Source organism: Eublepharis macularius, chromosome 8 (assembly GCF_028583425.1).
Source record: "Eublepharis macularius isolate TG4126 chromosome 8, MPM_Emac_v1.0, whole genome shotgun sequence".
NCBI classification, from domain to species: domain Eukaryota; kingdom Metazoa; phylum Chordata; class Lepidosauria; order Squamata; family Eublepharidae; genus Eublepharis; species Eublepharis macularius.
The window spans coordinates 20987830-21014232 of record NC_072797.1 but is presented as its reverse complement, the minus strand read 5'-3'; the positions used below and the strand labels follow the sequence as shown (position 1 = coordinate 21014232).

Sequence of the window (26403 nt, the reverse complement as noted above, 5' to 3'; positions counted from 1 at the left end):
AAACATCTGTGCTATGAAGAAAGTACTTCATTGTTCTCCTCTTAGTATTGCAGTAAGTAAGGAACCAATTCTGGACATTTGCTAACATTCTCTCATTCTGTATCATTCCCTCAGAATGTTTATAAACATTCTGTGACATCACAGCTTCTCAGCCAATGTCTTAGAACATTACAATATAGGTGACTTGATTGTATGTGCGTTAGGTAAGGTTTCAGCCTTCCAAAAGTTACAGACAGAACCCATCTTGAGTGTTGGGGTACGTTCTCTTGGCTTTGGAAAAACCAAACTGATAATCCCATCATGGTGTAATGCCCCTGCTAGCTGTCTGAACGGCCTGGTGGGCAAATTGTCAGGGCAATTTTTTGTCTCTTCCTTTTCAGTACTGAAGGATTTTTATAATTCTAAATAGAAGTAGAATGACAAGGCTCTCACTTTCCAGGTTTAAAGAAGTAAACAGAAGTAAACTGTTGTAGCAAGCCAGAGCCTGTGGCGCCTTTAAAGACATATTACGAAATAAACCTTTTGTGCATTCAATGATGCGGACTCTAGAGTTTGTTTTTCAAATTTAGGGTGCTGTTTTAGATTCAGCGGCACAAACAGCTCTTTGCATCATGGCAGCTAATGTGGAATCAAGCTGCAAAGAGCTACAGGAAGTCTAGGAGAGAAGCGGGCAGTGTTCAGATTAGAGTATCCAACCTCCAGGTGGCTTGTTGGAGATTTCCCAGAAGTGCAGTTGATCTCTAGACTACAGAGATGAGTTCCCTTGGAGCAAATGGCTGCTTTGGAGGGTGGACTCTATGGCATTATATCTCACCGGGGTCCCTCCCCTCCCCAAACCCCGCCCGTCCCCAGGCTCTATCCCCAAATCTTCAGGAATTTCTCTGCTCTGAGTAGGCAACCCTAGTTCTGACATATGCAGAAATGTTGACAAAATCCACACGATGGAAAAACGCCATCCTTGCCAACCTTCCACGGTGAAGAGTTTTTAATCCCAATGTTGTGTCCTTTTCTTGCAGCTACCTTGCTGATCAGTGCTGGAATGGCGGCTTCATCTACCTGATCATGTTGCGCCGCATCAAGCGCAAGGCCCCTCTTCCTCCGTCGAATGGCAGCAGCAGCAACAGCAACGAAACCAAAGCCAGGCCCGCCTCTGAGCCCAGCGGTAAAGCCTCCCAAAATGGCAAAAGGACCAGAAAGTTTGGGGTCATTACCAGGACTCCCTCTGGTGGTAAGGAGGCGAAGGGCAGCAAAGGCAGTCCCAGGGCTGAACGGGAGAATGGACACTGCACCCTTATGGAAATGGATGGGATCCCGCCGGAGGTATCCAAGATGGAAAGCAAAGTGGAGAATCAGCTTCAAAGAGCAGACTCTCCTTTTCCAGTAGGACAATACAGATCTCGCCTTTCAGACGGAGGAATTCTAGACCTAAACACGAGCGAATTGTCCCTGCAGGTGGGAGATTTTTGTTTTTCTTTCTTTGCTGCTGGGGGTGTTGGCAAGTTTTTAAAAACCAGAGCTCCTCACTGTGTTGCCCTCAGCAGTTGCTTGGGTGTCTTGGCCGGTTAACCAGTCCTCTTGCTGCCAATGTACTCTGTTGGCTGCTGCTTATTAGGCCCAGGAATTAATGAGTGTGATATTATCATGTCATCATACTTAGGGATGGATCCTGCAGAGGCATTCTGTACAGGTGGCTTCCCCTAGTGCATGAAGTTTTCTCTGGACACAAGGGGCTTGAAGGGAATGTTCATTGCTCTGGGTGCAAAATGCCGCTATTAGAGAAATAGATTTGCAGGATCCAGTCCATAGTCTTTGATTTGATGTTACCAGGACAATACAAGTAAGCATGATTTATTCAGCTTGTGAATAGGATGCTAAGTAAATAATATGGCGATTGTTCAGAAAAGGTGGTGGCAGTCTAATATCAGCCCCAAGAGCCTGCAAATGTTTTTTTTTAATAAATGGTTTTATTGAAATCAAATACAGAAGATAAAGATTGCAGCTTGTCATTTACAGAAAATTCTAGAAAAAAAACTATACAATAAAGTGTAGTAAATTATAACAGTTGCTTGTGAGTGTCAAAAGGCGAATGAATACTATGTTACACAACAACATGCATAAAAACACTTAACATTAGTAAGAAACATAAAAGTATTTCACATATCTGTATGTAAAAAAAACTGTTTTAAGCCTGGATGGGGTCTATTAATTTCAAGATATTCCAAGAAGGGAAGCCACTTTTCTAAAAAAAATGGTGGCTCTTGGGAAGTACTCCATTTGAAGGATTTTATCATGTAATTTCTCTGAAGTGAAGTGATTTTCATTGAAGGTCCCAAACTTTGATTGAGGGTAGAGCCTGCAAATGTTAATGGAATTGCTTTACACAGGGCAGGGGTTCTTAATATTTACAGGAGAGAGAGTTCCTAAGGGCGCCGTGTCAAATGAAATGGGGGAATCGGTGTCTATCCTTCGTGTTTCTTGTTCTGCAACTTGGCAATATGTATCACGCTGCATATGACATGTGAAACTCAAGTGTTTAAAAAAGTATTCTTGTGATTTGTAAGTTGATGGTTTAATCTGGTCATTGTGCATTTCCAAGAATCTGTAAAAAGTCGCAGTGATTAAATGATTAATCGAATTGGATGGGGGGCAATGTTGGTTAATTAAGAAAGAGGTCAGACCAGGGAATCTCTGCAGGGAGGCAATAGGTTGGTAGTTTGGGCAACTTGTCTGTCTCCTGTTTTAGTGTTATAGTATGCAACAAGTGAGCAGTGACCCTATTGGCATGTTGGGTTTTTCTCCTCCTGGTGACTTAAGCTGGGATTTTGGCCACTGTATGGGCTTTCAAGAGTGTGCTGAGTGGAGTTTTGCATACCAGCTTCCACATCTATTTGACCCCTTGCATTCCGCAAACAAAAGAAAATGGCATTGCCCTAAGCCTAGGATAATCAATCCAGAAAATTTGTACCTGCTTGGTGCCATCTTGATGGCATTTTATGCCATCATCATGAGGATATTGTGTGTGTTATGTGCTGTCAAGTCTCTTCTAACCCTGTGAATGACTTCCAGAATGGCCTGTCATTGACAACTTTGCCCAGGCCTTGCAAGGTCGTGGCTTCCTTTAATGAGTCAAGACATCTCATGTTGGGTCTTCCTCTTTTCCTACTGCCTTCAACGTTAGTTTTTTCATGAGGGTACTGGGGTGGTTATTTTGGACAAAATGCCAATACATTCCTCACTTTTAGCCCACCTCGTGTCCACTTCAGCCTCGAAATGAGAGCAGGGAAGGTGTCCCAAACAGTAAACATGCAGATGGTACCGCCAAAGGGTCCCCTGTCAGGCCTTGCCAGTTGTGTGGACAGATGGTGACGAACGAGGGCTCCAGATTCCTGCATATCCATGCTGCAGAGATTGGAAGTGCCGACATAGCACTTCACATTCCAACCAACTGAGAGCTCTCTGGACTCGTCCCGATTTTTATTGGAGTGCTGACTCCATGCTGTTTTTCCCATTACCTTCCTCAACAATAGCAAGTGGAGTTTATTTGTTTTCCATGCATAAATGGGAGTGAGGGAGAGAACCTGCTGGGGACGTGAAGCCTGGTGAGTCCCCGGTGATTAAAAGGGCTGCAGAATGCAGAGGCACGGAACAGGCCTTGCAGATGACGAGCTGCAAACTCTGTTATTGCTGCTTGTGAAGAGAAAGAGCTCCAGGGAACCATCTCTGTCTGCAGGCTGGCTGCTGACATAATTTCCTTGGCAAGGGCTTGAAACATTTTATCGGGCTATTGCAAACACCTGAACTGTGCAATCGCCCTTTGTGTTTTTTTTAAACACATTTTTGGAAACTCCACCAGCTGGATTGAGACTGAAAAACTAAAAAGCTCTCTCCTCTTTCACTGGCTTTCGCCCACCTCCTCTCTCTCTGTTCCTTAACTAGAGACTTGATTCAAATATGAGGCTGGCTAAGGCCACAGGGCAAACCTGTGAGATTTCGGCCTGGTATTTAAATGTCGCTGCTTGACACAGGCAGTCCCACTTCCTATCCCACTTTTGGGTGGCAGCCCTGTGTTTCTGGTTTCTATTGATTAGATGTCCTTTTTTGGTAAGGTAAGCTTTTAAAATAGCAAGTTGTCCAGAATCACAAGGGAAAGATACGGTATAAATATTTTAATCAGTGAACTTTCTGCGCAAGTCAGAGGCTTATGCTGTTCCTTGGGGCCTAGCGAAATCAATGGTTCTTTGGGTACACAATTTTGTACTGTATTTCTATGACTGGTTTAAAAGAAGCAGTCATAGAGTCTCTGTACATGAGACAGCTTACATGAGAATGCTCAAGTGCAGGGAGATGCAATGCTAGCCGGGAAGCATAGTTTAAAAACAGAGAGTTGAGGGCTCTGTCAATTTCACCTCTCTACTGCACTGGCAAAGATCACTCCTCAGAGTGTTTGTTAATTTCCTCTTCACCTCCCTGAAGACTCTGTCAGGAGAAGAGGAAATTAACAAACCTTCTGAGGGGCAATCTTGGCTGGCTCTGTGGAGAGGTGAAACTGACACCTTCCCAGCTAAGAGCCAGTTTGGTGTGGTGCTTAGGAGCGCGGGACTCTAATCTGGAGAGCCGGGTTTGATTCCCCGCTCCTCCACTTGAAGCCAGCTGGGTGATCTTGGGCTAGTCATGGCTCTCTGGAGCTCTCTCAGCCCCATCCACCTCACAGGGTGTCTGTTTGTGGGGATAATAATAACATATTTTGTAAATGGCTCTGAGTGGGCATTAAGTTGTCCTGAATATATTATAATAATATATTATAATAATATATATATATTATATATTATTATTATTATTATTATTATTATTATTATTATTAACATCACGTCTCTCTACACTTCGGCATTCTCATGTAAGATGTCATGTATAGAGAAACATAGAAAGTGATTAAACATGGAAACATGTTTGTTTAGTGGCAACCTCTTCTACGCTTCTTCTGGACTTGAAGGTAGAGCATTTGAGGGCAAATCTTGGGCTACTGTGAAGTCATTAGGTACTGGAAATTTAGTAAGTGGTTTAAAGGTAAACTTTGGTAGCATTTGGGAATAGAAAGAGCTGGCACCAGAAACACCATTTGTAGGGCCTGAGACATGAGCAATCCAAGGATTGTGTACCAGGCTGGAGAAGAGGCAGACCAGGAACGCTTGAGTGAGGAACTGTGTACAAGATCATGAAAGAAAGCGATGCCACATTTGAGGAGACCGGAAGAGCTGTGGTGATAGAAGGAGGAGGAATCTGTCTGTGATTGTCTATAAGGTATCTGTCTACAGTGTGGCTTAGACCTATGGGAAAATATGATCCATAACAGTTCTTATACATTTAAGGTGGCTTATGTTGAACCTAAAGCAGCGGCTTATCATTTTATTTGGCAAGTCTTCTAGCACAGGGATGCTAGAACACCTGTTGGTTCAACTTAACTTTCTGTTCATGGTTTGTGAACAGGGAGCTGATTTTCCGAGTGTTTGTGAAGAGCTTGAGCCCGTCCATCAGGTTACTTTTCAAATATTCAAAGAGTGCAGTGCAGTGGGCAGTGTTTCATACATGTGCATTTGGACAGAGCCCGATGGTAGTTCTACATTCCCGCCTCCCCCACAGACCTGTTATCTCCACATGCTGCTCATCATCCAATGGTACAAATCGTCAGTGAGCAAATAAGTGATTAGAAATACTCTTTTTTTTTTTAAAGAAAAAATTACCATTTGGTGTTTAAGTTGTTGTTGCCGACATTATTTGCACATGCTCATTTTAGCACAGCTGTACAGGAGGCATAATTCCCCTCCTTGCATCACTGAATATCCGGACCCAACCAACCAGGATCCTGAGTAGAAGTCAGGGCTCATTTCGAGGGGGAACGCACAGGAACACAGTTCCGGCAGTTCCCCAAAGAGGTCACATGTCAGGTGGCCCCGCCCACCTGACTCTCAGCCATTTTGGGCCCGTTTCAGCCTGGATTGGGGCCAAAATGGCCCAGATCGGGCCTCTGACAAGTGGTGGATCACTCTACCGCTCAGCAGCAGTCTGATCCTGACCATTTTGGGCCCCTTTTTGGCCATTTTCAGCCCCTTTTTGTCATTTGGGGCCCAATTTCAGCCCTGAATGGCTAGGATTGGGTCCAAAACAGCCAGGATAGGTGATGTCAGGGGGTGTGGCATACGCAAATCAGTTACGCTAATGACACACGTCCGATGATGGCAAGGGGCATGGCATATGCTAATGAGTTATGCTAATGAGTTCCTCCAGCTCTTTTTCTACAAAATGACCCCTGGTAGAAGTGATTTCACCTGCTATGCAACTGTACAACCTGTCCACCCCCTAAAGGCAATGAAGTGAAACTTCACCACCACAGTTACTGTGCAGTTGCAGAGCTGTTTAATAGCCATTTGTGGTGGTGGACAGACAAGTGAATAGCCAGTTTGGTGTAGTGGTTAAGTGCGACAGAACTCTAATCTGGAGAGCCAGGTTTAATTCCTCACTCCTCCGCTTGAAACCAGCTGGGTGACCTTGGGTCAGTCATGGCTTCTTGGAGCTCTCTCAGCCCCACCCACCTTGCAGGGGGATTGTTGTGGGGATAATAATAACATGCTTTGTAAACTGCTCTGAGGGGGTGTTAAGTTGTCCTGAAGGGTGGTATATAAATTGAATATTATTATTTATTATTATTATTCTCTCATTCGTTCTGTGCTTAGGTGATTGGGGCTGTTAATTGATGTATATTCGACTATCAAGTGTGCGTGTTGCAAAATTCATGGCATTTCTAATCAAGTGTGTGAGACAGAGCATCTCCTTTGTATCTGAGGTCATTCGCCTTAAAAGGAACAACAAAATCCAACCCCAAAGTAACAGATTAGGGAACAACGAAATCCAACCCAAAAAGGTTGAGTGAGCAAGCTCCAAAAATGTATACATAGAGCCACCAAAATAAAAGTACATTTTAATAGTAACTTAAAATAGTAATAATAGTAATACTGGCTATTTAGCATCGATGAAACTATTTTTATTGTGCTATGTTGTATACTGTTGAATATCTTTTATTGTTACTATTATTTTGGTTTTTCTATACAATTTTGGAGCTTGCTCACACAACCTTTTCTGAGGTTACATCACTAGAGTTCATCTCTCCGTGAGGCTCCGCCTCCTCTAAGTTTTTACCTGTGCAACATTCTTCCAGGCGTTTAAAGGCAGATGGGAACTGAGGCAAAGGGAGGTGTGTTAAGGGAAGTGTGACAAAGAGAGGAGGAGGAGAATTGGGAAGCTGCAGGCTCCTCTGTGGCCTCCTCAACTCACAAAAATGCTGCCAGTCTGAGTAGACAATACTGACCTTGATAGATCAAAGGTCTAATTCAGCATAAGCAGCATTTTGAGGGGGAACGCGCCGGAACGCAGTTCCGGCAGTTCCCCAAAGAGGTCACATGTCAGGTGGCCCCGCCCACCTGACTCTCGGCCATTTTGGGCCCGTTTCAGCCTGGATTGGGGCCGAAATGGCCCAGATCGGGCCTCTGACAGGTGGTAGATCACTCTCCTACTCAGTAGCGGCCCGATCCTGACCATTTTGGGCCCCTTTTCAGCCCCTTTTGCCATTTTGGGCCCAATTTGGGCCCTGAATGGCCAGGTTTGGGTCCAAAACAGCCAGGATAGGTGATGTCAGGAAGTGTGGCATATGCAAATCACTTATGCTAATGACACACTTCTGGTGATGGCAAGGGGGCATGGTATATGCTAATGAGTTATGCTAATGGCTTGTGCTAATGAGTCCCTCCAGCTCTTTTTATACAAAATGACCCCTGAGCATAAGGCAGCTTCCTGTTTATGTGTAAGATTTCTTGTCTCCCCAGGCAGGAGGTGGTTATCCTGATAGCTGAGTAGTGCTGCTCCCATGGCCTGGGCATCTGGAAATAGTGGGGGTGGCCTGTGGCTTGGTGGTGGAGTATCTGCTTTGCATGTAGATTGTCCCAGGTTCAATTCTCATCATCTCTTGATAAAAGGATCAGGAGGTAGGCAATGTGAAAAATCTCTTCCTGACCCGAGAGAGCTGTTGCCAGCCACAGTGAACAATACCAATCTCGATAAACCAATGATCTGACTCAATAGACGGCAGCTTCATGCGTTCACCTCCTCTCTGTGGGCACAATTTGAGCTGCCTTCCTTTTCTCCATCCCTTTCTCAACATGGGATAGAAAGGGACTGGCGGAGAAGATGGTCCAACCATGGGAATTCAGCTAGGTGCCCCCAGACCCCTACGAAGCTGTCATTCTCTGGTACTTTTTGGTATAATAAAGTTTGTAGAATCAAGTAATGGAGGCCACTGTGGTAAAACACTGCAATACAATAAGCTTCAAGTAAGTAGCCGTGTTGGACTGATATGAATCCAATGGTCATAGATCTGGAGGAGTTAGCCATGTTAGACTGTAGTTGCAAAATAGTAAAGAGTCCAGTAGCACCTTTAAGACTAACCAACTTATTTGTAGCGTCTGACGAAGAGAGCTGTGGTTCTGGAAAGCTTGCGCTACAATTAAGTTGATTAGTCTTAAAGGTGCTACTGGACTTTTTACTATTATGAATCCAGTGGCACCTTAATGACCAACAAGATTTTTAGTGTGTGAGCTTTTGAGAGTCAAAGCTCCCTTCTTCAGATACTGTGTCCGAAGTATCTGAAGAAGGGAGCTTTGACTCTTGAAATCTTAGACCCTGAAAATATTGTTGGTCTCTTAAGGTGCCACTGGATTCAAATCCTGATGTTCTACTGCAGACCAAGATGGCTACCTACCCTGAAGCTTACTGTACTGCAGCATTTCTAAGGTGCCACTGGACTGAATCCGGCAGTGCAGTAAGCATCAGTGTCTCAGTGGCATGAGAATCCTTTGTTTTTTTTCTTTTAAGTGCCTTCCAGTGCTGGTATAACCTCTTCTTCTGGAAACAGTTATATTCAATTATTGCAAATCTTCCTCTCTTTCACTTAAAACGTTGCCCAGCTAAGTGGTTAGGGCCTGCTGTTTGCTCAGTGCTGCCTGCTGCTGACAAGGATAGTGTGCCAAAAGGCAGCCAGCGCTCATTTCCTACAGGCTCTTCACCTTTGCTGGGCAGACTCTGATGACAGGAGCAAAGAAACAGCCCCCCCATCCCCAAAATGTGAGGCAATTCCTTAAAACGGTACTGAATTTATTCTTAGCTTCTCTGTGTGCTCAATTCCAAACAAGTGACACATCGCAATGCAAAGAAATTGGATACCTAAATCCAAACCCAGCTGAAATCCAAATGTGTGTGTTTCTCCCCAACTGATAATCAGTTGTACTAAAACTCGGAATCTCTCTCCCCAGATAGATTCATTTGTTCCGTTCTGTTGCTATCGTCTACCAGTGGGTGAAGATTGGTTTTTTTTAGTGTTTCCTTAATGATCCGTCCTTCCTGCCAAATATTTTACGTGTTTTAATTGTTGTTTGTCTTTGTTATGTTTTTAGTTCTGGTTTTAATAGTTTTAATGATGTGTTGCTGCTGTTTTTATTTTGGTTGGTTTTTAATGGTTTAAAATGTGATTTTATAATGTATGTTTTAAATTGTTAGCCATCATGGTAGTGCTTGTGAGGGCAGAAAGGTAGGATAAAATTTTAAAAAATTAAGGCTACAGAACACTAGCTCAGCGATTAACAGGGTGTGCTGTGAACTGGATTCAAATCAAACCTTGCCATGAACTTGCCAAGGTGATTTAGGTAAAATGCTGGAGCTCTTAGCCTTCCCTCAACCTGCAATCTGGGGCTGTTGGTACTTACTGAGGTAACACATACAGAACATTTAGTAATTATTCTTTACATTTTATAGCACTTTACCTGTTAGAGAAATATATTTCATCACATGGCTTACGCTTGATCACACTTTCATAATTTTATCATTGAATTACTGTATTTCTGATAGTTGGCAGGTGAAACTAGGCAAGTCTATGTTGTTTGCCTGTAACAGTAGCAATATGTGATGTGGTGGTTAGAGCATTAGACGGAGACTGGAAAGATACAGGTTCAAATCCCTGCTCTGCTAAGAGACTCAATGCTGGCCTTTGGCCAGTCTGTCTCGGCCCAACCCACCTCACAGATTTGTTGTGAGGATGCAGTGAGCGGAGGAAATATCCTGACTGCTATTGGTTATTACTGAAGTGATTCAGATGGATAGGTGCTTGTTCAAAAAAGTTCAGGGGAATCTTCTAATAGTATGCTGTAAGATATCTGCATAATTACTTCACTGCAGGGCTGAGAATAAGTGCCATGACAAATAGAGCATTTATCACCTCCACTGTTACTGTGACATAGATTCAAACTATATATACAGTTCGTGTTGCAGTCAATTGACTTTGACATGCAGATAGGGATCCTATTCCTGAGGTGAGGTCAGGGGATCCCCCGCTTTCACCCTCCACCCCCGCCCCCGTCTCCACTGACCTGGTCGATGGGGGAGGAAGGCACAGGAATGGGTCTGGATCTCCCAGGCGCCGCTCCAACAGCACTCCTGCACTTCTCTGCAAGCCGATTTGGGCCCCAAACAGGCCGAATTCGCCTACTGAGAAGCGCAGGAGCACTCCTGCACCTGTGTGGTGACATCACTGGAAATGTCACCAGAAATGACATCATCGCACAGCCGTGGGTCTGTGCATGTGTGAATACATCATTCCAAGGGGAAGGAGATAAGATCCAGGTTTCCCCCCACCCTCTTGTCAGGAGGGGAAGGGGACCTGGCAACCCTACATGCAGAGGGCTGCCTTAGAATTGCTTCTGCTGCTTCTTTCTCAGCTTCTCCACGAGCTTGAGGGGGGCATCCAAGGGAGGGAGAAGATGGTTGGGTGCCATTTTGATCATAGCCCTTTTCAGTGTGTCATCCAGGCACAGAACAGCTTCAAAGTCAAGGTGTATATCTTCCCAGTTGCTTGCATAAATCTTTAAGAACAAGTCAACCAGCCCAGAATGTTACTGAAATAACTACTTCTGTAATTACAGTTCCCATACACCCTGGATATTAACTTCAATAGATTCATTTCTATGTTGTAAATCATGCTTGTGCTGAAATATTTAGGAGACACATCAATTAAATCCATGCTGCCAAATCTGCATGCATTAAATATGACCCGTGGTACCACAAATGCACAGGTCACCTTTGCTGACAATTGCGAGGCAGGAATCTGTAGCCCACCTACTGGATTTTCTACTCGCAGCAAAGCAAAAGCCCCTCTTGCGCATGCTGACCTAGTGTGCCAGAACCCAGCCAGAGTGAGAAAATAGATGCAGGCGGAAGGGGTGTGTGTGTGTGTGTTGTCTCAATAAAAATGCAAGACCTCTCTGAAAATTCCCCTCCCAGCGAGAAGGCAGCCGGATATGGAAGATGACCATGGTGAAAGGAAAGGACGGGTTGGGAATCCAGATCACCGGCGGTCGAGGGTCAAGGCGCTCTCCACATGCCATCATCATTGCTCGGGTGGAAGAAGGAGGCTGTGCGTACAGGTACTGTTTGTTTCATTGTCACGTTGCGCGAGTCTGATCATTCCGACACCTCTGCCATCTGCAACAGTTTTATATACAAAAGCAAATAAAAGTTAGAGGCAGGTGCTATAGTACAGTGCTTCAGTCCTACACTAACAATACAAGCCTAGGTAGAGTTCCATCCTTCCAAGCCTCTTGAGTTCTATAGAAGAGTATAATATTGCTTAGGATTCCTCAGCAAGGCTATTAAACCCCTTGCATCCCTCTCAGAGAGCTGCAGGAGGGTTACTGTTAAAAATTATGAGTGATTTTCCCAAGGTGTGTTTGGGAAGCAGAAGCCAAAGTATTGAGATGAGTGGTAGATTTCTGAGTCAGGAATATAACCCAATTGCCTACAGCTGATGGGATCCCTTTCTCCCCCGTTTCTCAGTGGGATGGAATAGAAATGAATGGAAGAAAAAGGAACTTGGAGGTTACTCGGTCAGGTGTAGGCTGTCCAAATACTTCTTCTTTTGCCAGGGCAAGTTTATTCTCAAATGCCAGATACCATCATGGATGCCATTTGATTGGGTGGCTTTTCAGCTGGTAGTTTGTTGAGCTCTGGTGCTTCCTGCAAATTTATAGGAAAAGAGGCTGATTAAACTCCAACTTAAAAGAAGGCAGGCTTGGCCCAATTTAAATGAACCGCTGACGGGCAAGAATAAAGTTATCTGTAGGCCATTGCATGCATCTTGCTTCTTATTTAAACTGGGACCTCCGCTTCTGTGTGTGCAGTGGTTGCATGCCCAGGACCTATGGCACAGGCAGTGGTGATGTGAGCATACCAACACTATGTATGTAGCAGTCCAGTTTAAAAGAGATGCTAGATGTGTTCAAGAGCCCAAGTGGGATACTGGTAGAGTGCCAGATTGGGATTTAGAAGAGCCGGACTCAGAGGCCCCCAGTCTGCCATGAAGCTTGCGGGGTGACACGTGCTTGTTTCATTGCTATATACTGAGTCAGACCCTTGGTCTGGCAAGCCTAGCGCTGTCTACTCTGACCGGCAGTTGCTCTCTAGGGTGGGTCTCAAGTCCTTCACATCACCAACTATCTGATCCTTTTAATGGGGGGATACTGGGGAACCTGGAAACTTCAGCGTCCAAAGGAGATGGTCTGCCACTGAGTCATGTCCCGCCACTTGGGCCAATCATACACTCTTAGCCTAGCCTACCTGGTGGGGTTATTGTGAGGATAAAATGGACAAGGGAGAACAATGTATGATCCTCCGAGCTCCTTGGAGAAAGAGCAGCATAAAAATGTTTTGTCACATGGGTTTGTTCTTCCTGCTTCTGCAGAAATGGCACCCCGGAGGATAGGTGTCTTAGCGAGGGCAGCTGAGGAGGCCCCTGCTACTGCAGAGTCGCTGCTGATCCTCTGTGCTGCCTGAGACTCGATGATTAGAGGTGGGGGCACCACCCTACACCTGATCTCTCATGCTGCCTAAGGCTTAGGCGGTGCAGGGAGTCGGGGTGATCAACTGTAGGATTCTGGGGGAGGGGGGCTGATTGCCTCCTCCCTTGCCTGTGGATTCTGTGGCTCCATCCTCAATTCTCGAGCCCAGAATCACTATGCACCCTTGACGGAGCCCTTCCCTTGCATCAGCCAGAGATTTAGAGGTAAGCTACAAGAGACGAATTACACAAGGAGGTGCACGTGAAGGAGGTCGCAGTGTTAGCTGGGAAGCTAAGTGCGGAACTACAAATGACAAAAGGCACAGATTGGACACTTGTCAGCTTCCCTCAAGTTTTGATGGGAAATGTAGGCAGCTTGTCGGAATGTTGGACAAGTGGCAGTTGAAAAGTCCGTTGGACAGCAGTCAGAGAGCCAAGCTGCAAGACCAGGATGCCTACATTTCCCATCAAAACTTGAGGGAAGCTGACAAGTGTCCAATCTGTGCCTTTTGTCACTTGTAGTTCCGCACTAAGTTTTAAAAGAGATTGGAAGACTCTGTCAATTTCTCCTCTCTACAGAACCAGCAAAGATGGCTCCTCAGAGGGTTTGCTAATTTCCTCTTTACCTCCTGAAGGCTCTGTCAGTTTCACCTCCCCTTCTAGAAGGCAAAGAGGAAAGAAACAAACCCTCTGAGGAGATCTTTGCTGGCTCTGTAGAGAGGGGAAATTGACAGAACCTTCCGATTTCTTTTAAAACTCAGCTTCCCAGCTAACATTGCGACTCCCTTCACATGAGCATCCTTGTGTAATTTGTCTCTTGTAGTTTAGCTCTGAGCCTGCTTCTCTCTGCAGGATAGGAGGGTTTTGCTGACAAATGCCTCCCCCCCTCTCCGAAACTGTACTGGTGAACATTTCACCACGCTTTTTACATGGCATTTTACCATACCTATTCAGTTGCTGTATACTAACATCCTCTCCTGAGAATATGCAGGTGTCCGAGCTACCCTGGGGTGAGGGAGCTTACCCAGGTGTGCTTCGATGGGTCTTAGGAACACTCAAACAGCTTAGGGTAATTTATAGATGTAGTTTGTTTATTCAAGCAGTGGATTGCCCCCAATGGAGCGTCTTAGCTGCTTTCAGAGGCACCTGCCTATAATGGACGTAAACAACAATTTAAGGAGGCAGAATGTGATTCGAAAAAAGAGAACACCAGGCTGCCTTCTGAGTGGCTTCTGAATCCCATGAGGTGATTTGGACATATTGTGCGAAGGCTGTGTGGAACATGGGCAAAGAGCCAAAAGCCCTTTGACTCTTGTCCTTAAGACTTGTGTTTCTGTCCACTCCTGGGCTTTTATACCTGCAGGCAAGGAGGCGGCAGAAGCTCAGCTGGATGTTAGACCTCTGCTAGAGATGTGCCCCACAGCTCCCTCTTCCTCTCCTTCCCAGCATCTACAAGAAGCAGTGTGAGGTGTAGGAAAATACAATTGTGCGTTTCTGGCTTAGCTTAAATTGGCCTTTTACTACCAGATGGGACTGGCTCTTTGAGCAGAGGTGTGGGGTTGACTTTAAATGTGCAGATAAGGGAGTGGCACTGAGCTCCAGTATTAAATGTGAAAAATGGCTTATTTAGCTATTTATACCCCGCCTTTTCTCTCCCATAGGGGACTCAGAGTACCATAACATCGCTCTCCCGTCCTCCGTTTTAATCCTCACAACAACAACCCTGTTAGGTCACACAGAAAGAGTGACTAGCCAAGCTTACCCAGCAAAGTGAGGATTCGAACCTGGGTCACCCGGATCCTAATCCAACACTCTAACCACTACGCCACACCACTTACAGAATTAGTTCCTGGAAGCTAAAAAAAAAAAGTCACTTAGAATCTCTGCTTTATTTCAAAGTGCCCCACTTTTCTCCATAGGGAGAAACTGTTTCTTTCTAAAGATTTCTTCTGGCAACTCTTTTCCGGCAGTTTATTGAGGGACTGCTCTCCCTCGCTGAGGAAGTAGGTCAGACATTCAGCACTCTGGGGAAAGGACTAGTCTTCTGCATAAAATACGATGACTGAAGGAAGATGGCTAGTAGGCGCCACATTCCTTCATGTCAGTATGAACATGGTGCTGAGCACTATTAGTGGAATGAGGTCATGCAGCGCTAACTACTCCACAGTGAAGGGGGTGAGTTAACTACTTCTCGGAAAATTTAATATTAAAGCTGACCTACTTAACCAGTGATATCGTTAGTGTTTATAAAGTGCTCTGGAACGCTCCAGATAAAGTGTTAAGTAAATGTGGAGTGACTCGATTATTCATTATTAACAAAATGCAGATGGAATCTCTTGCATTCAGCTTTCGATTTCCCCACTGAATGAGAGCGCTGGCTTTTATCCATTCTTTCTCAGAGGGGGTGGAAGTAACAATCATTAGAAAATATTTTAGCCACATCAGGTTTTGTGTTGTTCTTTGAGCACTAATGTCCTGACAGCCTTTCTGCATAGCATATAACACCCTCAGCAGCAAGATAGCTTCAAGAACTCTATAAAATGAGATAATCCTTTTAAATCTTTGGGGAAATCCAGAGATCCCAACAGCTCGCCTAAATCTTATCTATTTACTTCTGGCATTAGCTAAATTAACAATAGCCTCATATTGGAGACAAAAAACTGCCCCATCAGTGAGCAGCTGGAAATCCCGTATCTGGGACCATTTTATTTTGCAGAAAATCTCTGACCAACTGGCGCAAAGGGATAATCCAAAATTTAAGTCATATTTTCTAGAACAATGGCTCCCAATTTTGGATTATTTGACCAAAGAAGAAAAATGGACATTGGCTAAGACGAAACAAGACTTCTATTACTCTATAGCTTACCTTTAGACTTGTGCACATTGCTCATTCTCTTTGTAAAAATAGACTTTATATACTTTAGCTGTAAAGTTCAAAAGTTATGATGCTAATTATTAGTGATTACTTTCACTTCTTAATGTTTCTTTATTTGTTGGTAATGTGTTACTGTTTTATGAAGTTGTTGTTATTGTTTATTGTTACCAAAAAAAACCCTAAATAAATTACTATTGGGGGGGGGGGGAAGAACGCTATAAAATGTGGCTTTTGTTTTTTGCTTCCCTAGGGATGGCAGACTGAAGGTGGGGGATGAACTCCTAATGATCAACGGCCAGTCTTTGGTGGGTCTCTCCCATGAAGAAGCCGTCGTCCTTCTTCGGTCAGCTGAAGGCCTCGTGTACTTGGTAGTTGCAAGCAGGGTAGGTAATATTCCCTATTTGATTCCATCGGTTTGTGAATGCACTGAAAATTCATCTTAGGTGGCTTTTAAGAAGGATTAGAACAATTCAGGACAAACAAAAGTTCATACAATTCACAACTAACGTGTAATTTGCTGTTACAAGGTGGAGTGAGGGCCACTAGTAAAGATGGCTTTATAAAATTCATGTAATCTGAGGGCCAAGCTACAAGTGACAAATGACTCTTGAACAGCAAGTGGATTGAGTGGAGTGCAAGTGAACAGGGAGAAATACACTTGCTGTTCAAGTGTCATTCGTCACTTGTAGCTTCACCCTAAGTCTCACAATGACTATTGGCTAGATTAGCTAAGGTTAAATGCAGACATTCTAAAGTGGAACTGGTTTCTACACACACGTTTACTTCCTTCTGAGACCTGGTATACGCATGAGATAGAACAAGATGGGTAGCCCCGTTAGTCTGTCTGTAGCAGTAGAAAAGAGCAAGAGTCCAGTAGCACCTATAAGACTAACAAAATTTGAAATCACTCCACTCTCAAAGATATAAGGACAGGTGGACTCACATTCTAGCTGTTATCTGAAGAAGTGAGCTGTGACTCGCAAAAGCTGTGACCCTACCACAAATGTGTTAGTCTTATAGGTGCTACTGGACTCTTGCTCTTTTCTACTACATGGGATAGAAGTCTTCTGATGTGGTCTATAGGCAAGAGATTATTTTATTTATTTAGAAGATTTTTATGCCACCTCTCCGATTACATGTTTCAAAGTACCCTATATTGGTAAGCAGAAAATTAGCACAGCATACAAAGGCCTAGGTTAGAATGTATCTCCTTGATGTGCTAACTTCCTACTTTCAGGGGAGAATTAATGTGAAGTGATACAGGCCATTCAGTCACCTTATTCCATTGCACCTTATTCCATTGGCATTCAGTCACTTTATTCCATTGCATGCGCAGGCACATCGAAATCACTTCCATTACACTTGGAATATGCCTTGTCCTTACACTCAAATGAAACCTTCTTGTTCTGACCATGGGAACAGCAAGCAAAAGATGGCCATTGCTGTACGAATATGTCTTATGCTAAGTGAAATCATTGGTCTGTCTAGCCCAGTATTGTCTGCTCTGATTGGCAGCAGTTCTTCAAGGTCTCATATTCTTTCCTGGCACTGAATTGTATTTAACTGGAGGGGCCAGGCACTCAAAGTGTTCTTTTATGCATGCAAAACAGTGAGACATAGTCCCATCTTATACGCTTCCAGAGATACCTGGATGGCTGCTACTAAATAAGTTATGCAGGATTGATGTGCCCAGAAAGTGCGTTCTTAAAGATGGCTGAGAAGGGACATGATAGATTTATAAAATTATGTATGTGGTGGGGAAAGTAGATAAGGAGAACTTTTTCTCCCTCTCTCATAATACTAGTATTCAGGGGCGTCCAATCAAGTTGACAGGCAACAGATTCAGGACAGATGACAAGAGGTGCTTCTTTACTGAACAAGTAATTAAAATGTCGAATTCACTGCCCGTGGACATAGCGATGGCTGGGAGCACGGATGGCTTTAAAAAGGGCATAAACAGGTTCATGGAGGATAGATCCATCAACGGCTCCTATCCATGGTGGCTGAATACATGTTCAGAGGCAGCAAACTTCTGAATATCAGTGCTAGGAGGCAGAATCAAGGGATTCTTGGCCTCTTTGCGCTGTTTCTTGGCCAATTGGTTGGCAGCTGTATAAAGCAAGTTGCAGGTCTTGATGGACCTCTGGTCTGATCCAGCAATGATCTTCTTATATTCGTAACTTTAAGTTGAAGGATGTTTTTTCTCTGCTGATGCATGTCAATGCAACAGAGCTTACTTAAGCATCCCATGTCCAGGCAACTATGCCCATATTTCGAAACTCAGTCTCATGAACAAAACCCATCCACCCGGTCGCCTGACCGCGTTCAAATTTTGTTGTGAAGCACATAACATCTTTCCATATATACAAAGATAAGTCTTTGAGCTTAAAATGACTTTTGCAATATTTCAGTTGGAGTTATTAATTATTAGCTGGGTTTGGCAGCAGCTCGGCTGTTTCTTCTCACCTTGGCAGTAAGTAAAACCATTCGGGTGGAAGGTGATGTGTTTGTGTTTAGGCTAGAGACGGTTGGGCTGCGTTCCAAGGCCGGATATCGGCTCAGACCTTCTTAAAATTCTTTCTTCAGTTATGCTGCACCTGCATCTCTACAACTGACATGAATTTTCATGGGAGGCGGCTCTGCCAGAATCATGTTCATTTTCATAAGCGGTACTGTGGGCTGCTTCAACAACACGTCACTTGATTTCTCCTCATTTGCTTAATCAGCATTCCCTTTTCAGCTCTGCTGGAAAGCATTGTGCTTGATACAAAAGTTCTGTGGTTTGCCCTGTGCTAACACTCATTCACAAAAGCAAGTTTTCTTGTTGACGTCTCATCTGTACAACTGTATCGGGGGGTCTTCTGACCGGCAGAGGATTCTTTACTGCCCACCAGGCTGCCCATCTGTGTCCCCACCCATACTCTTGGACCTGGTCTGAAATTTGGCATTGTGGCCCCAAAGGCAGTTGTCATTGATGGCTTCATTATACATGCTGAGGCCAGCTTGACTTGAGCTGTCCAGGACTTCATTGGATGCCAGAGCAGCCATGGGGTTTTCATAATACACCATGGACTCCAAGCATGCAAATAGTCATATGGGGAGGAACAGTAATTTAATGGCAGAATGTCAGTTTTGCATGCAGAGTCCCGGGTTCAGTTCTTGGCATCTTTGGTTAAAAAGACTGGGTGATAGGTGATGTGAAAAGCCTGTACCTGAAACCTTGGAGAGTTACTGCCAGTCAGAATAGACCATACTGACCGTGATAGGTTAATGGTTTGACTTGATATAAGGTAACTTTGTGTGTATTTGTGTTCGGCCTGGTATTCAGTAATATATTTCAGTAGGGGATGGTTATGCAACCTTCATGGTGGTATTGGGCCTGTCAGGATATTCCACCCCATAGGCTGATGGATCCAGATGGATTCCTGCCATCATTGTTGTGCAATTATTTCAACATGCTTTTTAGTGGAAATAGCTAATGAATGTCTTTGGCAGCTTGGTAATGACAATGTTGCAGTTTTAACTTCATGTATTTTAATTCAAGTGTTTACTTGTGTTTTTAACTGTGCATGTTTACATCTTGTAAGCTGCCCTGGGCATTGTGGAAAGGCGGGATATCATATAAATACTTTAAATGAATAGACGTCTTGTGCTCCCATTCAAGTCCTAGTTGACCTCTGGAATTCAAACATGGTGTGGCTGACACAACTCCTCCCAAATGTCCTCTTCATTCTCATAGAGGCCAGGCACCCTGGTTTACTGAGAAACTAGATACAGTGAAATGTGAGGATGAAATCTCGAATGGAAGTGGGTGAAAACATGACCAAATATGGGTTAGAGTTCATCTTTAGGCCTGCTCAGTGCAGGTGATGTTCACCTGGTGGGATCACTTCACCAGCACCACTGCATGGGTGTCAGGCCATCCAGCTGAGCTGAAGGTTTTTAAACCAGTCTCCTGATTTTTAGATTTGGAGTATTTTGATCTAGTTTTGGAATCACTGTGACATGTTTCCAAGTCCTTTCTCAGATAAAGTCGCTCACACGTATGAGGACTTGGGGCTTTTCAGTGCTGTTACAGAATGTTATTGGTGCTCCATAAAATCACAGGTGCCAAATGTATCATGAAAAATAAAAAAGTAGATCCAGCTGGGTTGAAAGATGCGGTGGAGAGGCCCCGTTTGAGGAAACGCTTGTTGGACTCTCAATAATCATATTGCCCTGTTGCCTACACTTCAGTTTTGGACAGGATGTGCGGGCAAGTGGCGGTTTGATATCTCCAGGCTTTCTCAGAGCCAAGCGACAAGTGACGCCTGACACAGGTTGGACACTTGTCAGCTTCCCTCAAGTTTTGATGGGAAATGTAGGCATCCTGGTCTCGCAGCTGTAATGGAGAGCCAAGCTGTAAAACCAGGACGTCTACACTTCCCATCAAAACTTGAGGTAAGCTGACAAGTGTCCAACCTGTGTAAGGCGTCACTTGTAGCTTGGCTCTCAGAGGAAATGGATTATTTACACTGATTTCGTGCGACATTCAGACCACCTTGTGGAACTGAAACTGGCTCGGTCATCCTAATGGATGTCTTCTCTTGGATCTCACAGTAGCTTTCAGTAACATTGGCCAGGATGGCTACCAGGGTCTATTTGCAAAGATGGGGAATTGGAGGCACTGTGGTTTGGTGGTTCTAAGCCTGTCTGTCTGATCAGTAGCAGAAGGCAGTGTTGCACTCTGTGGCACCTGTAAAGCAGCCGCAAACATTAAGCGAATGGATGAGATCATCCAGTGATTTGGAGCGAGGGGGGGGGTCACCAGTATGGGAATGAGGTAAAGTGAGGTGGTGAATGTTCTGGAACGTTGCTTGAAGGCCATAATGGGTTGGTTGAGGGCCAGTAAACTAAGGAAAAACAGTCCAGATTATACGGAACTCTTGTTGGTCAATAAGACTACCAGTCAAGGGTTGAGGAGACAGCCTCTTCTGGATGGGGTCTCCCTCCCCTTAAGGAGCAGGTTCACAGCATAGGATGCTGTCTGAACCCAGGGAGGAGCATGTACATCCATGTTCAGTGCACCTTGTAGTGGCATGAATTGGTACCATCTTTCTCATCATCCACCTGTGATGCTAATTCAGGCCAATTTTACAAGGTTGTATACAATTACTTAGTGGATACATGTAATTTTTTTCTTTCATTTTTGACAGGATGGGGCAGAAGAGGATTTTCTCAATTATCCATCTACAAGTTTGCCAGACTTAATTAGCACCTGCTCTGTTCAAGATACGACTCCCTGGACTGAGAATAAAGAGAACGAAGAGCCAGAAGAGGAGGACGTCAAAGGAAAGAACCTCGTTCCCGAAGCCCAGGAAGCTGTAAGTCATTCATTCTATGCACTTGTGTGCTGTCTGTATGCCTTGCAGACATTCAAGGCAGCTCACACTAACAATAAAATCAGAGTCACAATGATTAGAACAGTATCTAAAATAGATAACAGCCCACCCAAGACTGTAACTGGAAATGTATCCAGGCTCAGTTATGTATTTATATTTTATTTTTTATTTTAAAACATTTATATGCTGCTTTCCCACCCAAATAGGGTCTGTAAGGTGATGGACATCATGGTATTCAAAACATTAAAAATAGCATTTAAAATGTATATATAAATACTTAACAATACAGTAAAAACAAATACAACAATGGAGGAGGGCCAATAAGAGTTTACTAGGGGTGTGTCAAACAAAACAAAAAAGTATTCACCAGCTGGTGGAAGAGAACGATTGTTGGAGAAAGATGAATCTCCCTGGGGAGGGAGTTCCAAAGTATCAGTGCCACAGGCAAGAAGGCCCTTTCTTGGGTTGCCACCCGTCTAATCTCAGGTGGTGGGGGCACCCAAAGTAAGGCTTCCAAAGTGGACCAAAATTACCAAAAGCATGAAAAAAACCAACTACCAAAAGCTAGAGTGATTCTGCACACGTTGGATAATGCACTTCCAATCCTCTTTATAGATCATTTGGAACGGATTTTTTTGTGTGCGGAACAAAAAATCCACCTCAAACGATTGATAAAGTGCATTATTCAATGTGTGCAGAATCAGCCTATGAGCAAACAAGAAAAAAAATCTTTCAGGCCATGATCTGAAGGTCTCTTGGATGCATCCTGTGGTGAATGCCAAGCAGATTTGAATAGACAAAATAGCGTGGGGCAGAGCTGCTATGAGGCCTTTTAGTCTTCCCGGAAGAAGATGCAGAAAGAGACGTTACCTCTCTGGCGGACACCCATCTTGCCTCTGAAGGCAGGGGAACTTGGAGATAGACTTCGATTGATGATAACATCATCTGCAACACAGATTCATAGGATGTTGTCAATGCGAATGTGAGTGTTGCTTTATTAGTGAGCTGGTTACATACTTAACCACTTACATTCCACGATGCCTCAGTTACTGTTCTAGTGAGGTTAAATTATAACACTACCCCTCGATTAACTGAGTTAAAGAGGGACATGATTGTCATTCACATGCATGCATGCACACACGTACACACAGAAAAAATTAAAAAATAGGAGTGCACCCAGGTATCTTATTTCTGCCACGCTGCCTTTTCTTTTCTGCATGGCAAGGACTTTGGGAACCCCCTTGTTCTGCATTTCGGAATGGTTGCCATTATACTAAAAATGTAAGAATAATTACATGGTGTAATCAGATAGCCTAGGTGAGCCTGATCTTGTCAGATCTTGGAAGCTAAGCAGGGTCAGCCTTCGTTAGTAATTGGATGGAAGAACTCCAATGAAGACCAAGGTTGGCCCCTAGGCTTACAAAAATCTCAGAAGCCAGAGATAACATAAGAGTTCCACGAGTCAAAGGGAAGATCCCAGTGGCATGTTTACCCCTGTAACCGGCAGAAGCAGAATAAGTTATGTAAATTATGCAAAACCATTCCAGTTTGAATAATGTATTCCGGTTACAGAATTCTGCTTTTCTCAGTACAGAATTGGAGTTACTCTGGTGCTGAGTACTGTGCCTATTTTTTTTGAGTGGTGGGATAAAGTACTCACAGTCTTTGAATATGGATTTATTTCCTGTTTCCCCACCCCCTTTCTAGAATGAAAGAAGCATTTTTCTTTACCGTATGGGCCTTGTCCCAGCATCTGGCTAGAGTGTTGTTTCCTAGTAATTAATAAGGCTTAAAAATGGATCCAAATATTGGTCAAATAGGATTTCTAAGCATGAAGTACTTCTCAACTGTATAAGCCACAGCAGTGTATTTTTCAAAAATAGTAAGGATTTAATTCCCTATCTGATGGCAACCATATGGATTAGTCAGTACTGTGGCTTGAGCCCAGTCAAAGTGGGACGTGATAGCAAAACGCTTTGAAAAAACAGCAAGCCTCTTTTTCCTGATTCACCCTTCAAGGTACAAGGAGGCTGTTTCCTGCAGGTGCCGAAAGGTCCAATATAAGTGGGTAATCGAACACTCTTTTTAATAATAACCATCTGTCAGCAGGGAGGAGGGAGAGAGGTTTCTGGAAGTTTTACAGTGTTGCAAAATGGCTGGCTCTCATTTTGATTTCCTTTGTATGAAAAGCTCTTCAATTGTAACCCAAAGAAAAAAATCCCAAACCTCCAAACAGCAACAAAAATACCACTCAAGCCTCCAACTCAATGGATCTTTATTTGCCGATTCTTCATAATATTCATTGAATAATGTTTTAAAACCTCTTTATCCTACTGAATTCCAAGTAGGAGCACATTAAGCTGCTTTATACTGAACCATACCATTGGTCTATCAAGATCTGATCTGATATGCCTGATCTGATATGCAGCAGCTCTCTAGGGTCTCAGGATGCGCATCGTATGTTATAAATTTGGAGTAAGGACCATTTTAAAAATGCTTTCACATATAGTTGAGGTTGATGCTTAAAAAGAAATAAATATTATGTCATGAGAAACCCTGTCCTGCTGTTTTAGATCTCTCTGTACCTTTGCCATGGCCATGAATTAAGCAAGAGTCTGCTAGGATTGTAGGTTGCAGCAGCCTAAATAGCCTGAGCTTGTCAGAACTTGGAAGCTAAGCAGGATCAGCTATGGTCAATACTTGTGTGGGAGACCACCAAGGAAGACAGAGATTGCACTGCAGAGGAAGGCGATGGTGGACCACCTCTGCTCATCTCTTACCTTGAAAACCCCATGAGATGGAACTTTGTGGGGTCACCATAAGTTGCTTGTGACTTGACAGCAGTTAATTATTAATTACGAATTTAGGTCAGCCTTACATGGTGGGACAAGAGACTGAAGGGATGCTTCGCCTGGGAGGGTTAGTGCTAATGGAGCGAGGCAATTCTGAATTGGGGATACAGTTAATTGTTTGAGTTGGAAGGACTGGCTGGCAGTAATCCACCTGGGTGAATGCCAAGATGTGTGGTTGCTTTTGGGAGTATTAATGCTGCATCACAATCCCTGTCCAGAAAACTCGTTTGCTCCCTTCTCTTCGATCTGTATATTTGGAAAGAAACAGATATCACCGAAAACACAATGTGTTGGTGCTACCACAACACAAAGGCACTGTTTAACTCAAAGCAAAAAGGTTAGTCAGGGCAATCAAGAGTCAGCTTGCACTTGATCCCTCAAATTCTGGTTAGCCCTGGCAAATGCTGGTTTTGTTCCCTTGTATCTCAGTAGCTGGGGAATGTACAAAGGGCAGCATTGGGAAACAAGCTAACATTAATCCGGGATGCCAACTTTTGTGCATCAGGCAAAACACAACTAACTTGGGTTAATAAATAGAGATGGGCACGAACCGGGAAAATTCCAAACCGTGTGGTTTGTGGTTCGTCGTGTTTCACAAATCATGAACTTTCACAAACTTGCCCCAGTTCACAAACTGATTCATTTGGTTCGTGAAAACATCACTTCCGGGGAAGCAGAAAGTCTGCAGAAAGCTCATCCCCCCGTTGCCTAGGAAACTGATTGATCGGTGCCAGGCTGTCTGTAGTGACGAACCGAAAAACGAACCAAACAAACCAGCCTAAAGTTCGTGGTGGTTCATCAGAAATGGGCGCTGACGATCTGCCAGTTCACGAACCATGAACCGGCCTGGTTCATGATGAACTTTGGTTCATATTTCAGTTTATGCCCATCTCTATTAATAAACCAATTTTGAGCCATTGTTTCAGTTCATGATTTGGTGTATCCTCACTGAGCATCATTAGTTGAATGGTCAGCATTTGTCAGATCACACTAACCATGGTTAGTTTTATGAAACCCTGGTTTTGCACAACATGTGAGCCAAGCCCATCCTTTAGAACTTCTCTCATATTCAGAGAGGTAGGTAGCACGAAACAAAACATAAGGCAGGATATACTGATCATTATTCCAGTAACATGGTCAACCCTAGCTGAAGTGGCACCCCAGGCAAGGAGTGTCTTTCATTCTTCTCCATTTGATCAACTTTTGAATGTTTTACTTTTAATTGCGTGTCTCGCATACATAATTTATTCCTTCCATGCATACCTTTGCAGGCTAGGATCTCTCGAGTGACATTTATTAGTGCTATATATAAACAAACACAAACTAATTCATTTGGGTTGGATGCTTATGAATCTTACAAAGTTTAATTGTTTTTATGATATTGATGATACAACAGTCACTTGTACACTACTTGCTAAATGGGCAGAGATGTTGCACAATTTTCTGCCAACAACAACAACAATTGATAATCAACTATTTAAGCAACCCTGGCCATGCAGGTCACAGTTGCCAGCTTTACAGGCAAATAGAAATTCTTACAGTGAAATCCTAAGCAGAGTTACTCCTGTCTAAGCCCATTGCTTAGGATTGCATTGTTAGTGTTATTTGCTGAGACTGGAGCCCTCCTCAAGCCCAGTGGTTGTCTGCACTACCATCCTAAACAGTGTAACTCTGCTTAAGATGGTAATGGGGGTGTCCTGCTGCAGACTCTGGTCTTGTCAGGCACTATGTTTTACCAGAACCTGTATGATCCAATCTTTTAAACTCAAATTATATCTTGCTTTCAGGAAGGTATCCAGAAGTGTGAAACTGCTTTGGAGATTTGCAGCCTAGGAAAAAGATTATTTTCATGGTTTAATTGAGTTCCCTGCCTATTGGAACGATTAAGTATCATAACTGCACTTTAAACGTAAAGCTCCCTTTTATTGCAAAGGCAAAAGTTAAAGCTTAGTAAGACGTAAAACCTACAGAAAAATAATCCAAGCCAATAAAACTCATGCCTCAAGGGGGAAAAATTGATTATATTAAAAATCTGTAGAGACATTCCCGTCAGAATGATAGGTAACACACTGATATTTTTGTTAAAACATCTCCTCCCCCTTCAGAATTGGTTAGTGGTTTTAATAAAAAAGCAGGTGATTCTGACATATGTGCAGTTTTAAAAATTGAATTTCTAAAATATTATCTAGACGTTAAAGTAGGGAGAAAGTAAAGTAAAATTGCATTTTCCACAGAGATTTGCATATGTCTTTCTCTTTCATACTGGAACTTTTCTTGCACTCTTTAATTTTTCCAGTTCTGCTCTTTCATTCTGTTACTGCACTGTAGTAAGAAATACATACTAGTATTCCAGTCCCGTGCCTTCAA

The 26403-nt window shown here is 43.6% G+C and overlaps 1 protein-coding gene across 1 annotated transcript in view; it reads left to right on the top strand.

Moving 5' to 3' along the window:
• Positions 1-26403, top strand: part of PDZD2 (PDZ domain containing 2) — a 187278-nt gene that overhangs the window by 96769 nt on the left and 64106 nt on the right. The window contains exons 2-5 of the mRNA XM_054987229.1: positions 1017-1452; positions 11377-11519; positions 16054-16186; positions 20999-21166. Coding sequence (XP_054843204.1) covers positions 1017-1452; positions 11377-11519; positions 16054-16186; positions 20999-21166 — 880 coding nt within the window. The remainder of the gene's footprint in view (positions 1-1016; positions 1453-11376; positions 11520-16053; positions 16187-20998; positions 21167-26403) is intronic.